Source organism: Triturus cristatus, chromosome 12, assembly GCF_964204655.1.
Source record: "Triturus cristatus chromosome 12, aTriCri1.1, whole genome shotgun sequence".
NCBI classification, from domain to species: Eukaryota; Metazoa; Chordata; class Amphibia; order Caudata; family Salamandridae; genus Triturus; species Triturus cristatus.
The window spans coordinates 294,713,287-294,732,662 of NC_140595.1; the positions used below are offsets into that span (position 1 = coordinate 294,713,287).

Below are 19,376 nucleotides of genomic sequence, written 5' to 3' on the forward strand. Positions count from 1 at the left end.
AAAATAGCTCAGCAATTTTGAGTTGGGATCTAAGAATCTTTTTTATATGCTATCAGGGGCTGGAAAAGTAATATTTATGTCACTGGTCATTACATGATACTGGCTGGTATTGGTGACATTTTAGTAAACAAATGGCACCTACACACCCTACTCTTTCCGTTGCCTGATAATTCCCACCATAGAAGGTCTGTAATGGTCTAAGATGAGAAGTAGGTGAGTGATGTGAATAAATGGCACCTACACACCCTACTCTTTCAGTTGCCTGATAATTCCCACCATAGAAGGTCTGTAATGGTCTAAGATGAGAAGAAGTAGGTGAGTGATGTAAATAAATGGCACCTACACACCCTACTCTTTCCGTTGCCTGATAATTCCCACCATAGAAGGCTCTGTAATGGTCTAAGATGAGAAGTAGGTGAGTGATGAATATTCAACAGCTTGATGAACGTATCCATCTAAGCAAACATTATCAAAGTTACTTTTCTCTTCTAATGGATACACTTTCCTCTGCCCTTTCTTTACTCTGAATCATTCCCCAACAATTTGGATGGAAGGGCCTCGGATCAACTGAACACCAGCTCTCCACAAAAACTGCTTTTGCATCAGATTCAAGGCAAAGACGTTTTGCAAATGTGTCAAATGAAGACCAGGCGTCTACCTTGCAAATTGGCTTCAAAGGTCATCCCACCTCTCACTATGAAATATCAGTGACTGGTCTGCCTCTGATTGAATTTGGCTGGTTGTCTCATGTCACTCCATTATGTAAGTCTAAATCCGACAGGATGTAGTCCATTTTGGAACAGCTATGCCTTTAGAAGAACCTTCACAGCCTTCTCCAATAAAATGACTGATGGCATTCCTTGGATATAGTCTGTGCACACCTCTGAGTGCAGACATAGAAAGCCAGCTTCAGTTATGGGTTTTCCAAGGACAGAAAAGTTGTTTTCTCTATAAAGTTCACCTATCACTGGAAGGGAGAGAGCAAACACATTTCTTGTGCCCAAATGAAATAATCAAATTATAAAATCTCTCATAAAACATTTCAGTGGGCCATCTCTCCATAAAAAGAAAAACAAAAGCTTTTATCACGGACACTTTCGTCTGAAAGTAAACAAAAGCAAGAGAAAGGCCATAGTCAAGTCAGGATTATAGAATCATTTTAAGCCAAAAAATGTGCTAAGCTGGAGGCGACTGCAGAGCCACAGAAATTCTGGCATGCACACCTGTTCTTCAGTATCATTCAGAACCCCTTGTGTTGCACTTTGTCTGTGGTCCAGTGGCGGAATACTGCAAGGACTCCAGAGAAAAATTATGAATCCATGCCAAAGTAGAACTAAGGAACTCCCCATCAGGAAACTGAGAAGGCACGAAGGTCTCTGATGGCACACAAGAAGCTAAGATGCTTAAGGTCAACCGAGATCCAACCCTACACACGAATGGTGCTAGTGAGCCTACCTGCAACTTCTTCCTGCAGGAAAGGAGGACAGCCAAGGTGAGAGCACGGGCACATCAAGGAAATGGGCATTGTCTGAAAGCAGAGATGCTCTGACACCTTTGCCTATGACTGCTAGTGGGTTGAATTAGGAGCTCAGGAGAGATCTTTACTACTGCTGAGAAGAGAAGCGAGTGTAAGAAGGGCAAACCAGTAACCCCTTGAGAGCTTGGGAAGTTCGTAATTATCACAGTTCCCTTTGTTTATCCTCGTAGGCACGTCCTGTCGAGGTTTGTTTCACTCCAAACATGGCTGCTGCCTCGCGCCTAGGTCTGTGGCATTGTTCATTTCACTCCAATATTCGCAATGACCGAATAAAGTATTTTGACTGACTGACTTTAAGGGTTCAAGCTCATTTTTTAAACGGCATTTATAACTCATTCTTTGCTACTTTATCATTTTTTGCATTGTGCACATTGGCCCTTTTCCTCATTTAGAATTTGGTGGCCATGTTGCCACTATTGTCGTGAGGATGGTCTCGCTTATTCATTAGGTCAATACTGAAATGTCAACGCTACCTTTGCTTCTTGCTTTGCACATAATTACACACCAAGCTACTGACAACTCAAGCAAATGGAAGAAGACTTTATGGACATTACAACACGCAACAGTGAATTAGCACATATAAGCACTTTAACACTGTACAATGGAGTGTTAGTCAACTGCTGGATATATATGGATATGCTGTAATTTAAGGCCTTATGTTTTGAGTGTTGAATTAATATGATTAGCATTGGGATCCTTCAGTGTGGCACAGCCCTACATTGGACTATAGGGTCAGACAGTAGACTGAAAAGGGGATAGTCCTGACCAGTTATAGGGAAAACAAACAACATTTTACAGTGTGGGCTGTGGCATCAAGCAGTATGACTATTCATTTAGCTAAACAAATGAAAAGTGGGTTTAGATGTTTTTATTTCCCAGGACTGTACCTTGGAAGCAGGTGGCGTGGAGGAAAATGAAATGTCACACAAACTATTTAGTCTGTTGGAGGAAAAGGAATCTCCGACAACCTCTAGCAAATTAGCATAAATCATGAAGATGGAGGCACTGGTATGCTCCCATGGAGAATAAAATATAAAGGTATCAGAAAAATAGAAGAAATTCCCTTAATCCCATCATTCCAACACGCCGTTTGAGATGACGATAATAATCGGTGTGAAAGAGACTTGAAGAAAACAATCAAACATTAGGGGTATTTAGGGCCTAGGAGTCATCAGTGATGGTGAAAATACGAAAATGTTTAGAAAGGAATTCTTAACAAAAACAGACTGAGTTACAAAGGTCGCCAATTCTTTTGAAGAAGGCCTTTTGCTTGCCCCGAATACATTTTTCTGTTCTACTTTATTCCATGCAAACATTTCTCACGAAATGCAACACCTTGTAAGGGTTTGCTGTTACAAAACCTAAAAAGCAAAGACCAAGCTGCAAGTGGCAATGATAATAAACACGATTTGCCTAAAAATCTTTGGTAGAAATGTGTTCTCCCACTTCAAAATGTCCTTTTAGAGGCAAGTATGTCCTCAAACATTGGCATATACTAGGTGATACCAGCCTTGCCCTTGTACCTTGTATGAGGTGAGGATCTGAAGAGTGTTTCCTGCTGTCAGTTTCAGATGCAAGAGATCCTGGTTCCTCTCATCAATTCGCTCCAGGAATTGGCTGTTCTCAATCTTCAGCTGCTGGAAATCCACCTCATGCAGCACCTCGCCAATTTCATCTTTCTGAAAAACAACACATGGAGCAAGGGAATATCCACCTTTAATGGCATGGAATTAAAATCCTGAACACTGCATGATCAATTTTAGCACTTTCTTTTGCGATAGAAAATAAATAGTGCAACCTGATAAAAAGGTTCCCTGGGATCACTCATGGCCTAGGCCACTGCCAACTCAGTAAATTACCCCACAGTTGTGCCCCTACTTTATAGCCAGTTTTTAATTCAAATTTCTCTGTCTACCTTGCAGTTTTCTGTTCCTGTTCACTCACTAACCTGCTGCTCGCTAGTCCATAATCTGTGTCCATAGCTCCCTTAATCTTGCTCTCTGCATCATCAAACTGCAGTAATGTGTCACTCATAACGTGTCGCGAATCTACACCATGCACGCATCACCAATATCTGCTATGCTTCATTGCTCTGTTAACTCTGCTCTTGGACTCTTAAAACCCTACTATACACTTTCACGTACTCACTAGCCTCAGTCAAGTGCTAAAACCACCCTGCTGTACTCAGCCACCACTAGCCACTGTCAACTTAATATATTGCACCACTCACCTTCTTCTACTCTGTGACCGTTATCAACTTGCTCCAGCAAATTATTCACCTATCTTTGTCCACTGCCCATCATTAACGTGCGTGCCATACCTCGCCTCCCGCTTACCTCCAATATGTATTTATCAACAGAACTATAACAAATTACTGTTTTATCTCTGTACTGTTGCCATCTCACCTGTTATTTCTCATCATTCACTATCTGTGACTTACTCCCATCGCCAGTCTGCTGTATTGTCAATAACCTACCTGCCTCTGTACCCAGTACCAGATTGCCACATGCACACACTTACCTATGTGTGCCTTGTGCTCCGCAACAACCCGCTTCTGCTCCTTTTCCCATAATCACATGCTAACAGGTTCAATGCTTTACCAACCGCTCTTGCTTTCTGAGGCACACACCTGTCTTGTACCAATGCCATCAAAATACTGGTGTGCTTAATACGATTTGCCCACGCCACACGGTTATCAGACTCACAGCAGCTGAATCTTCTATTCAAGCGTTAGATCCTTTGCCTGCTTGCGGTCCACATTGACAAACTACCCCTGCCATGTGCACTCATTACACACTTTTGATCGCTGCTAGCTGCCCATCACTCACTGACTCAGGTCTGTGCCCATCATCAGCCGCTCCATTCTTCACCCAACATACACTGGACCAGTGTTCTGCCCAATGCCCACACATGCCTGCTACTGGAGAAAGCCAATCAACTGTTGCTTCTTTGTGTCAGCCTCCAACTGCAGCACTCACCTGTCTCAGCTGCATCTGTAATTTTTTCTTTTGCACCTTAAGGGATACAATTTTCAAGCGCAGTTTATCGGTCAGCATGTCCTGTACAATTAAAGACATTTTTTAAAATCCCATAAGTTCATTGCATCGTATAATAGCACAACAACTGTCAATGAAACAAAACCAGTGTTCCTGTGAAATGCGGGGGAAAAAGTTGTTTAAGACGTTCAGCTTTTCCTCACAGGCTCCCAGCTTGTTGCGTTCAAGGTGCCACTAAGAGCCTTGAGGTTTGACAGAGTAAATGTTTACATTGCTTCATAAATCCATTTTACGCCAGCACGAAAAGGTATATTTTTTACAACACTAGAAGGGCTGGTCCAGTAAGGCCACACGCTCCACATAACCTATAGGATAGCAAGGACAGTAAAGGATGACCTAGAGATCTTGTCAAGGGTCCTTCATGGACCATTAGGGGCTGTGGAGAACGTGATTTGGGGTATGATAGTTCTGTAGCGATAGCAGTAAAACAGAATACTATCTGATCTGGAATTACAGGAGCCGTGAAGAAGAGTAAAACACTCTTTATAAAAAATCAGGGAGCACAGAAAAATGTTGATATATTAGTAGTAGTGTGAGAAATTGTTATTCTGTGAAGGTGATCAATTTTGCGAAGTTTATCATCTTCACCAGCTAGTACTAAGCAGACGTTTCCTGCAGATATTTTTCTATGGTAGAAACTTCCCACAAAAAATATGTTTTAAGTATTTTTTTTCTTACACAACCTACTTTAGTTGGATATTTTGCCAACTGAATTTTTAAAATTTGCCAATTTTGTGCAGATGGTGACACTGGAAAAAAAAAAAATAATCACAAAAATCAGGCCTAGTACTTTGTATATCTGTTGCGGATAGCCAGAGACTAGAGGGACAGATGATATTTTACTCTGAGCAATCTGCAACAGGACATTTGAGCTTTGGATAAAGGCGAGATCTTCTGTTATTAACATGGACTGGAATGGTTGGGTTGCGGAGAAGAGTTATGATTTGCTGCTATGGATCTGTCATACAACAGAGGTGGCTGTGGAGCAGGGCTAAATATTCCTGTCACAATCTGCCATTATGCAGGTGATGCTGTGAAGAAAGGTCCCGGTTTCTGCCTTTAATTTTTTTTATTTTGCACAGAAGATATGTGAGGGAAACAAGGAACTTTGGGGGGTGGGTTATAAGAATATAGACAAGACAGGAAAGGAGTTTGCATATAAATGGAGGCAATGAACTGGCTACTGGATAAAAGGTCACCAAAGAGAAGGAACATGCCCACAAGATTCACTAATGCAAAATGCAATCCAGGATTAGAACAGTACTTTTGTGAGTTGCTTATCGTGAGATAGAGGACCGATCTAATTAAAATCAGAGCCAAGAATCATGTTTTTAGGTAAATGGTCTTTGAGAGGGGATCCTTCCTGTTATGACCTCGGTTTAGTTCTCCTCAATGTATTATAACAATGCATCGGCTATACAGAAGTCAGAATACAATAAAACACGGATATTAAAATGTATAATGGAGTTCATTTTGGTACTTTAGTTGGGTCTTCATGGTGGTGCAAGATGAGGTCAGTGCAGTGCCTGCTGAGTCTCCAAACCGAAATCTCACTCAGCCTGAAATAATCTTTACACTGTACCCAGCAACAACTTACCAAGATTGAGCTCTGGGGGGTACTGGATTGGCATCTAACTAAGGTGGTTCCTCAGGGAACTGCAGGGCACCCAGAGAAGGAAGACATGTAATCCAAGAAATAACCTGGGAGATATCAATGGTGCTGGTGAGTGACGAGGAGATGAAAGAAGAGGACGGACTGGCAGAGCCATTCTGGGAAAAGTTGTTCCAGCCAGGAGAGTGATGTGGTTGGTCTAGTGTGGCCTAAAAAAGTCAAAGACCCAAGGCAAGAGTCCCAACCAATCAGCTGACAAGACTGAAGAAGCCCTCAGAAAGTGTCAGCATGCAACAACACAGAAACAGCAGGTGTAGAAGGGAAAATAAGGCAATGGCTAGTGGGGCTATGAGAAGATCCACTGACAGCAGGTGCAGAATCAAAACAGAAGCCCTGTTTGTCGAGGGAGCTTTCGACTTAGTAGGTGGGTGTCACAGATAATTATCTTCCAACCCCCTCCTGTTTCCAACCCTTATAATGCTGACCCTGGGAACATATGTCCACATTAGACGAGGGAGCAGTGTCAGTAGGATCTGGAATACCCGCACCATGTGGTAGTGAGGTGAACAAGAGCCCCCCCCCCACCCAGATTAAAAAAAAAAACAAGCATAAGTACAGGCCTGGAAGAAATTTAAGGACGGGAAATCTTGAGTGGCCTTGAAATCAAAACACACATAGCAAAGGGCAGATCAAGAGTTAGATCTCTCACCCTCATGGGGCCTATTGGCATTACAGCCCCAGCCGGAGCAGCACATGGACGAAAGAACGGGCTCCGGGAGACAGCTTCCCTGGAGGGGATGAGATCCAATGGGGGTGAGGGAAACAGTTTAGCCTCCAGGGAAGGACATGAATTGGAAAGTTAACACTCTTTTTTCCTGTCCTCTAAGCTTGCACAAAGGTCCAGAGAATTGTGGACTGGTGCAAGATGCCCCTACCTGACCTGCAGGCCAGAGGGCCTAGGAGATGTTATAACTGCTTCCTAGGTGGGAGGAAAAGGCATAAAAGAGAGGGGCGGCTTGCCTCAAGAACGAGGCCCAAATCAGCCACATACTGAGAAACATCCTGGGGGCATTGGAGAGTGCTGGAGCTTCAGGGTTCTCTAACAGCAATACACTGCGTACCATAGCAAAGGGTAAGAAAAACTCACCCCAATCAGGAAAAAATATATAAATATATGAAGCTGTCCACTTCAGCAGAGCATCACCATCCCAAGGGAATAGACCCTCCTGCAGATAGTATTGAAGCCTCTGGCACTCCATTAGAGTAGTCATACACAAGGCCAGCAAACCCACTGACAAATGACCCTTTTATTATCCAATCTGACTTTTTAATGCTGAAACAAAAATACTATCCAAGGTACTGGCAAACAGATTGCTTACTATAGTGAAAACTAGTGGGGCTTCATGTCTAGATGTTCTACGCGACTCAATATGCCCATGATGCAGAACTGGAAAGACAAACTATTTGGCATTAAGGGTCCTCTAGCAATAACTTCTCTATGAGTTGAGAAGACATTTGACTCTGTTGGGTGGGGATGGTTACTCATGGTGATGAAACGATATGGCATCGATTTGGAAAACAGGCAAATGTTCAACTACTATGCATAGATCCAACGGCAGCAGTGAGATTTAACGGGGTGGTGTCACAGACCTTGCAAATGGGGAAGGGAACCAGACAGGAGTTTTACTATGTGGCTGCTCTTCACGTTGCCAATCTAGCATCTGGTATTTTTGGTAAGGGCAGACTCGGGGTTGAGGGCCTTCAATGGGATTTGGAAATAGGAGATAAAATATTGTAAACGTAGATGTCTTTTTCCAATTCTTGGCAAACCCAGCAGAGTTGCAGCCCAGGATGGAGCATGTTTCAGGAATTCAGGGTGCACTTGGTACAAAATAAATTGGTCTAAGTCGGCACTACTCATGGTAGGCTTTTGAGATGGGAAGCAGATAAAGCAGCTCCAGATCAAGATGCAGATGTGCTTAGAAGGGCACAATGCCTTACATTAAATATTATCAAAACTCTGCTATCAAATTTCTAGTCCCATATTTCATAAAATATTAGTTGAAGTTCTGGATTACTCCTCTTAACAACTTTGGGCAAAGTTGGCTTGAGGAGCAACTTGGCCATGCTTTTAAGATCCCAAAAATAGAGGTGGCCAGGTACTAGTGTATTCATTAGCACTTCCTAGAAAAGAAGAGGGGTGTGTGGCCATTGTAGCTATATTGAACAGTAGGCCAAAGAGGAAAAAAGTCATTTATTATACTATCAGTCTTATACTTGTGTTACAATGACTGTAAGATAACAGGTGTGCCCCCTGAACATCGAATCAACACTATCAATGGACAGATTATTGAAAACAAAACATCAATAGGTAAGTATGTCTAGATTTTCTATACCTAACTCCACATGTATGTACCTATGGAATACATATATCTTCAAGGTATGTAGATGTGGAGTTAGGAATAGAAAATCCATTTACCTTGCATTTACCTTTTGATATTGTGTTCCTATATAATACTGGGGTGGCGTGGTGAGCAAAAGAACGAAGGATTAAACCCACATCTCTTGACTGGGGGTAAATGTTTGATTTATTCAGCATTCCATCCATAATTTGTTGCTGCAGCACTTTTCACCCTAAGTGGGATTTGTATGTACTGACATGGGTCCCTTGCTTGCTGTGCCACTGGATTCAAGCTAGCCTGGCTGATATGGGGTACTAACCCAAAACTGGTCAGTGGATGCTTGTTTCGGGTCCAGAGAAGACCCAGCTTGGCAGTTCGGGCTGGACTGTTTCCATGAGGAGCAGGGTCAAGACTGATTTGCATATGGCTGGGTACAAACTGGGGTGGCATAGTGAGTAAAAGAACAATGGATTTAACCCAGATCTCTTGACTGGGGGTGAATGTTTGATTTATTCAGAATTCCCTCCATCATTTGTTGTCACAGCACTAGATATTAGTATGCCATGAGATTTTTGTGTCGATATTCAGTAGTACAATCAGAAAACACTGTCCTCTTGCTATGCAGTTTCCTGCCCCTGTTCCAGATAATGCAATCCATACAATGAAAATTGCAAGCTAATGTAAACATATTTCACAAACTTACTATTGGTTTAAGGTGCAATGAAAGTGAGATCACAACATGTTTTTAAATCAGTATACTACCACATGAGTTGACGTGCATTTCCTTTCTGTCACCACCCACTCTGTTGATGTCTCCGTGTACTGAGATTCATCTATGTATAAACCCTTCTGTTGAAAGGATTATCAACTTCAATCAATATTATTTCATCTATACTCTACTCATTTCTCTTTTCCTCTTTTTTTCTGGCCATTATGTCTCCACACTTCCAAGCCCTCTGTCAACTGATAATCTACAATATGCCAAAGATGTGAAGAAATGTTTGTGTAAATCCAGTGATAATCATATCATGCTTTTGTAGATCAAGTTCAGGGGCTTTACAAATAGGAATTATTTATTATTATTATTATCTTATCTTAGTTTTTTCCCACTATTCATTGAACGGCATTAGACGAACGACTGTGTGTTTGGGTATACATGAGTCATGATATGACAAGCACAATGGGGACGGGCTCGATGTTTCAGACATGGTGTTGTCATGGAATGGCAGGTGCCGTGGGAATGTCCTGAATAGTCCATTAATACCTAAACAGGGGTGTGGAATTCAATGAAATATCTACTTGTCCATGGAGCAGGTTGCTTCATAAACCTACTTGTCCTGTAACAAAATCCACTTGTCCCTTTGGTGCGATGTTGTGCGGCGACAAATTATGGCAGCAATCTCATTTTATAGGAGCTCTTATATAGCTCCTCTGATTATACCAGGGCTCCTTCATTAGTAGTGTTTAAATACTTGCAATCCCTTTATGTTGCCACATTTACCCAGATGTACATACTGGGGCTGAAGGTAGTGATAAGCAATATTTCCAGGGTTAGAATGCCCTTTTGAGTCTGTGGAAACCTACTAACTTGCATGATTTAAGGGCTTTCAACAACTCTTCTCTAATCTTTTCCCATACTGAGAAATGTTGGAAATATACTACCGACAATGGCAGACGTAAACCTTCTTCCAGAGTTGGGAAAAAAGTGGTTGGAGGGAAAGTGAACTTGCAAACACTCAGATTTTCGCATGAGCAAATCTGCACATGCATATTTGCTCATGCTAAAACGCAGTTCAAAAATATTTTCTAGGAGTACTATTTCTTGTCCTATTTCTTTAAATTCTTTGGAATTCACGAAAGCCGTATAGCTGCACTTAATGCAAGGACATATACCATGGGTGCACTTTTGAGACTTTCTTTAATAATTGAGCCCCTAACTTGGTCTGACGTTGACCAAGTCCATTTTCGTTAATTACATTTCTGGCTCTCTTTTACTCTCTGTATCGGCTGGCTTCACTGTGAGTGACAGCATTCTGCTCTTCCACAAGGAGCACATCGGCACACAAAGTAGTTTTGTTCAGTGCCAGTAACTACTGTGGCAGTGTGTGCTTTGAGACAAAAACTATTTTTGCTTTTGTAATGTAATGTAATGTAATGTAATGTAATGTAATACCAGCATTTGTAAAGCGCACAGCTACCTCCGGAGAGGTGTCCTGGTGCTGGGGGTCATTGGGATGATTAAGCGATCTATTGGCCAGAGTCACAAGGTGAAGGGAAAACCTGCCGCCGGGGATCGAACTGTGAGCCCCCGTGTGCCGGAGTCAGGCGCCCTGGCTGCTGCACCACACCTCTTGCCAATGTTTGTTATAATGGTGAGGGCCCAACAGCTGCCACACCAATGAGGTTTTACAAAAACCATACCAAAACAATTCACACATTGACAAAACTAAAAAGCTGACCACCAATTTCAGACCTACTAGCTTTGCCAATGCTGGTTTACTTGTGTTTCCCATGATCTTATTGAAACTGGGTACACTGATTTTCCATTATGAATATTTTTGGGAAATACTAGCATGCATCAACACGTTACTAAATGATGCTGCAAATAAATGGTAGCTGAAATTTTACAGTAGTTTAGCAAAACGTTTTTTTCCTGCTTTCATTTTTTATGCACACTTTATTTTGAAAGCAAAGAATCATCCAACTTGCTTTCAAGCTTTTGCAAATATTTGCATCAAATCAGAGAGCATTCTGGGAGCATTATACATAGCCTCAAATTGCTACACTTTGAAAATGTGCGTACACATTTTTATACTGGAACCACTGTCAGTAGTGCTGTCAGAGCATACAACATTTACCTAGAGCGCTCACCCTAATAATAAAGGCTTTCAATTAATGAACCATAAATACAAGCTTGAACAGCATTAACCTATGGACAAAAATATTACCTTAACTGCAGACAGTACCCTTTCCTGATCCATAATGCGGTACTGCAAACTGGCAGCCAAAGGGTTTGTGCTGCAGGGGGTGGTGGCTACTTGTCCCAAGGACAAAATACACACGAAAACGTGTTGCCCTTGACCCCAAACAATATGTCCTGGGTTAGGCTATAGGAATTCCACATCCCTGCCTAAATCATAGAATAGCAAGGACTGTTATGAAGGGTGGAGATATCCATGGAATAGAAGAGCATGTGGAGTGTTCCTGTCACATTTTAATCATAGAGCACCAGATAATTTGAGTCAGCCCAGTTACACTTACATTTCTTGATGAATCACACTTACCTTGGCCCTCATCTTCTCTTCGATGTATCGCATCAACTTTTCTGAAGTAATGACTGAACTTTTTTTCTTAAGCGTAGGTTTGACCACATCACGTTCAAACTCGGCGACTGCTTTCTTAATTTCAATTAAACGGACATCAGCTTCCTCCATAATGGCCTGAATGGATAACAAGAGGGTTCATGGAACGAGTCCCTGCGACTTTGAGAAGACACCTCTAACAAAACATGCAAAATTATATGTATGGAACATAAAATGCACGCCTCCTCGACATTTCTTTTTATAAGGGGATGTGTGACAAACAATGCCTCAGTAATTTTCACACAACAATACTGTTGATGTGAGTGGGAAATAGACGGTTGCAGGTGAATAAATCAATAACTTATTATTAAATCACTCTGAATATTTTCATTTGTAAAAATGTAAAAAAATAATGGACACCTATGCAGATTATATTTCATTCCAAACACATGTTAGCAATGTTTACAATTATGGAGAAAAGATATTTGCAGTTTAAGTCGACATTCTCTTCATAACTCTATTTGATCATTATTGTTATTTTTCACTCTTCTGAAATGCACAACTTAGGGCACACGTCTCCAGTGACTAATTACCAATGAAAGCTACTTTAAAACACCTGTAAATTGCTAGAAATGCATCCTCTGCTTTGACAGTATTTTTGTAATTTCTAGCTCAATTCCCAATTTTAGGCACAGCTACTGTCCCTCTCTCCCGCACTTAATCCTTTTACTAATACTTCGTCTTTGGACCCTGGCTATATCATCACTGGGGCATGGCCATCCGCAGACTCCTCATCACTCCAACTTGACGAATTTACTTTCCTAACTCTAACGCCTGCCAAATTTTATCTTAATGCTGGTCCCAACAACTTTGAGTCTGTTGAAGTACTGATAGTCATATAGTGAGTGGGATACACATGGGCGGTAGCCCAATTGTATTTAGTTTTCAGTCAAAAATCTTTCTACTAAAAAACATTTCATCAAAGTGTATTTCAATCCTTTTTTCCCCAAGAGTGTACTTTTTAACAAAAAAGAAAAGATATAGGACTAGGCAGACACCTCTATACAATATGTTCTATCTAGCTCTTATCTTGTCACATCATTTACAATATTTAAAGAATTTTGTTTACTACAAAAAAATGCTAAACTAAAAAATGAAACCTTTATGTACTGGAACAATAAATAATAATTAGAACAAATTAAAACAAAACGTGCACAACAGCAGAAAAAAGACCCAGCATTACAACACATGGGGTTTACTCAAAATTAGAAAGCATACACATTGTTGAACGAGAAGTGAATTGAAAAAACACATTTTAATAGTAAAAACTACTCTGATCTCTCAGAATTATTGTGACCTAAAGATCAACAGTTCTAAAGATAAAACAGTGGCTATTAAATGCCCAAACCATCAGCTTCTCACTATAGATTTATTTTTCTAGTCAGAGTTAGACTAGAAAAAAATGTATACAGAGTAGTCGAGGTCGGTAGTGAAACTATACGGAATACCAACAGTGTAGAATTATTGAACTAAAAATTCTGCATAGGGCAGGCTGTGTAAAATTGGGTGGGCCCAGGCGAATAGCATCTGTTACCACGCATGCCAAACTACGCTTGGCTTAACAACGCAGTCAATACCACGACTGTGTCGTTACCACAAGTTCCATTACAATGCAAGTCATTATGATAACGTACTTAAGGGAAGCGCTGGACTTTGGAATAGTTTAAATCACTATTCCAGCTCCAGTCGGTCTATCAGTAGGGAAGGTGTTGGACTTAATTCGAACACCAGTCCAACACCGCATTCCCTAAAGCAAGTTGTGGTAATGACTTGCTTTGTAATGGAAGTCGTGGTGACGTCACCCACATTCGTGGTACTGACAGCTTGTAAAAGGCACTACGATGTAATGTCTGCGTTGTATTAGATGTTTTCCGGCCCAGGCACTCACTTTTTCAGTGTTGAAGTGTGAGGGGGAGGAAGTCACATTCATACATAGGGTCTGGAGATGCAATAAAATGCAGGAATATTGGGAAGGATTTCTGTATGAAATGGAACTGATTCTGGAACGTAAGATCCCATCCCTACCTCGGTTTAGGATTTTGGAAATGCTCATTAATGTAGGTCTCACTGTTGCTAAAAGAGACATTGCTATACAATGGGAATGAATTGGTGCAGAAAATGATTTATAAAAGCAAAGGATGCCCCTGCAAGTTTGATGACATAGAGGGGAAGTGGGGAGATTTCTGTGGACTGAGCGAAGACGAATTGAACAATGCAGGGCACCACAGCATTGATGAAGTCTCACAGGGGGCGGCAGCAGTTGCAACTGTGGAAGTGGTCACACAAAAGAACACCAACTTTGAATGGAAAGCTGTACTTTGAGCCATGATTAAAACCCTAATTGGTTATGTAAGCTGTATTGTGTACTCTAATGAAAATAGTGACTAGACTGGTGTTGTTGTTTTGGATGCTATGATCTTGGAAAAACGCAACAAAAACATTACAAAACACCAGTGTATAATTATTGTTACATATGTCAAGGGATATTTTGAAGATTCCAATTCTGGATTATAGGAGAAAATGTGTAGGCAGGGAGCAGCAAGGAATTAACTTTTACTTCAAGATCTTGTTTTAAAACACTCTTCCGTATTTAGGCGCATAGAATCTATCAAAATTAATATACTAATAATCTGCAGGCAACTGCTTTATACATTTTCATAAACAGTGGCCTCCCAAATAGGCTACTTTAAAGAAGCCAACTGGGCACCAGTGGTAATAATAGGGTGCTTGCTATTTTATTAACACCTAAGACACTGGAGTATATAGGGAAGAAGTCACTGTTGTCCCATGTGTAAACAAAATGGTGCACTGCGTCACAAATATATATTTGAGAGGTCGCCTCACCCATAACTTATCATGGCATGCTTCATCATAGGCAACCTCCCACATTGGAGTAGGACAGTGCCACACCAGCAGACTCAACCAAATACATTTGGGAAATCTTAGATATTATTTTACAGGACAAATGTGTCAATCCAGATTGAAGATAAAAAATGTAAAATAACTAGGGGTATACCCAAAGGAAATTCCTTTATTTAAAGATACCCTGGTATAGGCTAAAACCAAAGTTGTGGTCTAGAGGTAGAAGATAATGGTTCACCTAACCACTAGAAATACCAACATGTTTCAACCAACACTTGGTGCCGGAAATTGGTAAAAAGGTCTTTGTCAGGGCAAAAGAACTCCCTATCTATGTTGCACATGCATTCTATGCAAATAAACTGAGACAGTGTTCTCATACCAACTGGACGTCCATTCTGATATTAACCTGGGTTTTCTAAACTAAGGGCTTTATGGATCAGTGGGGGGACGAGAGCTCCTTCGTAACATATGGCAGCCTTGGGGACAGTGCAGGTCGAGATGACGGCGTCAAACTCTTGCCAAATGTGTGACTACAGAGGAGACGCTCCCCTCACAGATCAATGAAGCAAAATAATTGTTAACTATAGAACAGCTTCTCAACAGTCCACAAAACATATATCACCGATAACTCATGAGCAGGAGTGAAACAAGACATGCATGTATCTATTTATGTGACGTTTGCACAGTTTGAACCTAGGAGAAAGTCAGCGCTGTACAGTGTCAAACGGAAAGATACAGTCAATGTGCGAATGAAGAGAGAGCAGGTTTCTTAGACCAAGAGAGAAATGTTTCTGCACCGTGAGGTAGTGTTCTTTAAAGGTATAAAATATCCCTTAGCCCTAATTATGAATCAGACAGGTCAGAATTACCATCATAATTTCTATTCTGCCTGATCGTGACCGGCTCAGTGTTGTCACATGTGGTTTTCTTTGGTGCAGGAATACAGATTCTGACTTCACCAGCCAGTAATTCCAGCTGGTAAAATTACATTAGGCTTTGACAGCAACGGCAGCCGAGCCTCAATGCCTGGCCGCCAACAAAATTCTTCCCTTTTCGTCCTCTACCTTCCAAGCCCCACTCCCTCCACCCCCTCCCTGCAAGAAAGCCACTGTTCCCATTCACCACCTGCTTACAGCAGGTGGTAAATGGGAGTGTTAAACTTCCCAGAATAGGGAATACCGTACAGAATTCCAGGTCTTCACAGTATTTCACCATTCTGTGAGGCCTAACTCTAAACAGGCATAACTACAGTTGGAATTCCGTATAACTGTTAATGGGAGCAATAGGCAGTAAAAACATACTTTCTAAAAACTGATGTAAAATACATTCAATATCTCAGTTAACACAATATTGAAAAACAGGCAATAATGTGTTCTCTGTAAGTAAAAAACAAAAATAATGAATAAAATGTTGGTTACACGTATGTGGTGTAAATTCAGGATATCTAAAAGGCTCAAACCTAATTACTGTGAAATATTCACAGTGTTTTGTAAAACAGCTTATTTGATCATTCTTATTGCTTAAGGCATATAACTGGCTCATTTTTACAAAATATGGTATTCTGTAGAACCAACACAAGGAATTGATGGACGGAGCACTGAAACTTTTCAGACACTCACCCCAGTCACAGATATGGGTTGAATCCATCATCGTTCTTTAGCTCACTTCACCACCCCAGTTCAGACCCAGCCATATGCGAATCAGTCTTGACCCTGTTCCTCATGGGAACAGTCCAGCCCGAACTGCCAAGCCAGGTCTTCCCTGGACCAGAAACAAGCATCCTGGGACCAGTTTTGGAGTAACACCCTTCATCAGCCAGGCTAGCTTGAATCCAGTGGCAAAGTGAGCATGGGACCTACGTCTGGGCATACATACCCTGAAAACTTAGGGCGAACAAAGCAAACACAAGGAAATGATGGATAGAGCGCTGAAACTTTATAGAAATTCACCCCCAGTCACAGATCTGGGTTGAATCCATCATCGTTCTTTAGCTCACTTCGCCACCGCAGTTCAGACCCAGCCATACGCAAATCAGCCTTGACCCTGTTCCTCATGGGAACAGTCCAGCTCAAACTGCCAAGCCAGGTCTTCCCTGGAACGGAAACAAGCATACTGGGACCGGTTTTGGGGTAACACCTCTCATCAGTCAGGCTAGCTTGAATTCAGTGGCAAAGTGAGCAAAGTGAGCAAAGGACCCATGTCTGGGCATACCTGCAAACTTAGGGCGAACAAAGCAAACACAAGGAAATGGTAGATGGAGCGCTGAATCTTTATAGAAATTCACCCCCAGTCACAGATCTGGGTTGAATCCATCATCTTTCTTTAGCTCACTTCGCCATCGCAGTTCAGACCCAGCCATACGCAAATCAGCCTTGACCCTGTTCCTCATGGGAACAGTCCAGCCCGATCTGCCAAGCCAGGTCTTCCCTGGACCGGAAACAAGCATACTGGGACCGGTTTTGGGGTAACACCTCTCATCAGTCAGGCTAGCTTGAATTCAGTGGCAAAGTGAGCACTTAGGGCGAACAAAGCAAGCACAAGGAAATGATAGATGGAGCGCTGAAACTTTATAGAAATTCACCCCAGTCACAGATCTGGGTTGAATCCATCATCGTTCTTTAGCTCACTTCGCCACTCCAGTTCAGACACAGCTATATGCAAATCAGTCTTGACCCTGTTCCTCATGGGAACAGTCCAGCTCGAACTGCCAAGCCAGGTCTTCCCTGGACCGGAAACAAGCATTCTGGGACCAGTTTCGGGTTAACCCACCTCATCAGCCAGGCTAGCTTGAATTAAAGGGCAAAGTGAGCAAGGGACCCACGTTTGGGCATACCCTGCCGGCGTTTCCCCAGGACTCCAGTCCTCGCTCTGGTCCGCCTCTCTGCTTCCTTTTGCTCTCTCCTTCTTCTCCTTTTTTCTGCGGTCTGCTCCCACATGAACCTTCTTCCGTGTTCGTCACCGCAACCGGGCCCTGCCCTCCTGACGTCAGCAAAGATGACTGAAGACGGGCCTCTTCGGTGCCCCCGGGGTATCCATGACTGTCCTTTGAGGGCACCTCTTCAGACCCACGTTTGGGCGTACCCTGCCAACTTAGGGTGAACAAAGCAAACACAAGGAGATGATAGATGAAGCGCTGAAACTGTTCAGACACTACCCCCAGTCACAGATCTGGGTTGAATCCCTCATAGTTCTTTAGCTTACTTCGCCATCTCAGTTCAGACCCAGCCATATGCAAATACGTCTTGACCCTGTTCCTAATGGGAACAGTCCAGCCCGAACTGCCACGCCAAATCTTCTCTGGACTGGAAACAAGCATCCTGGGCCCGGTTTCAGGTTAACACGCCTCATCAGCCAGGCTATCTTGAATCTAGTGGAAAAGTGAGCAAGGAACCTACGACTGGCACACCCTCCCAACATAGGGCGAACAAAGCAAACACAAAGAGATTAGGGATGGAGCGCTGAAATCAATTGTTTGAGCCTTTTCTTCACTTAATAACTCCCCTGCACCCTATGACAAGATGCAACACTGAGGATGCTTGGCATTTTTCTTCAGCCAGTTTTGTGCTGCTCAAGGATACTTCATTATTTAATATAATTTCTCTATCCTTAGCACAATACATTGGTTTCTCTTTGAATTGGATATGTTGATACACTCCCCAAACAATTAAGATTTTTTTGCTTGGGGGATTTGGTCTGACAAGCCTCGAAGGAAGACACCTTCTAGGCGGGATCCTTCTCCACTCCCATTTTATCCTTTGTAATTGTCCATCTATGGGCACCATTCAACAGTAATTCCCAGCCACTTGCCATCTCCAGCGACCAGTAACCAGGATTTTAGATGCTTCCAACTGCTTTTGCCTGCCGCTGATCCGAGCAAGCTTGGTAGGATGAGGCGGGAGTCAATCTCAGCCTGGTCAACACTAGCAACTGAGGCAGATCACAATTTGTAGAGACAGCGGTGCTGCCAAAAGCATGGCTATCACCTCATCAGTCTCACTGGGGAGTGGCATGGATGAAGAAGAGTCAAGACATCAGTGGCAAAGGCAAGGTAAAGGGTAGCTCACATCTCGGGGCCCATCGATGCATGACATCTGAGGGGAGTTCCTTGCTTGTCCCTTCGCCCCCAGCGAGGATCCCTCCATGTGTACCCGTGGCATGAACCCACCCCACAGCCTGAAAATAACTAATTGACCTGCACTGTGGCAAGAGGCTGATGTGGATGCCCTGCTTAGAACTTATCTATGGTCCACAAGTTCAGCAGCAGACCAGTCTCTTATTCCGCAGGAATGCCTGCAGCTCTCCCTGGGCAGTGGGGACCTTTAGCATTGCCTGCTGGAATTGTGACCTTAGGTTTTATCCATTAGAGCATGGCAACAACTTGAGGCAGGGAGCTTCTTGTATCAGTAGTGACCCTCTCCTGAACTGTGATGTGGCAGGGGTGGGGGCTTTGGGTCAACACGGACTACACTCCAGTGAAGGAGCTTCACTACATGATCCCTATAGCCAAACCAGTTCATATTGGTTTAGGATTTATACATCTTTCCT

General features: G+C 42.4%; 1 protein-coding gene across 1 annotated transcript in view; it reads right to left on the reverse strand.

Moving 5' to 3' along the window:
- CFAP263 (cilia and flagella associated protein 263) overlaps window positions 1-19,376 on the reverse strand; it is a 125,452-nt gene that overhangs the window by 37,966 nt on the left and 68,110 nt on the right. Inside the window, exons 4-6 of the mRNA XM_085639908.1 lie at window positions 11,892-12,047; window positions 4,516-4,596; window positions 3,061-3,216 (exon numbers count right to left, since the gene is read on the reverse strand). Of these exons, the coding sequence (XP_085496034.1) occupies window positions 3,061-3,216; window positions 4,516-4,596; window positions 11,892-12,047 (393 nt within the window). The remainder of the gene's footprint in view (window positions 1-3,060; window positions 3,217-4,515; window positions 4,597-11,891; window positions 12,048-19,376) is intronic.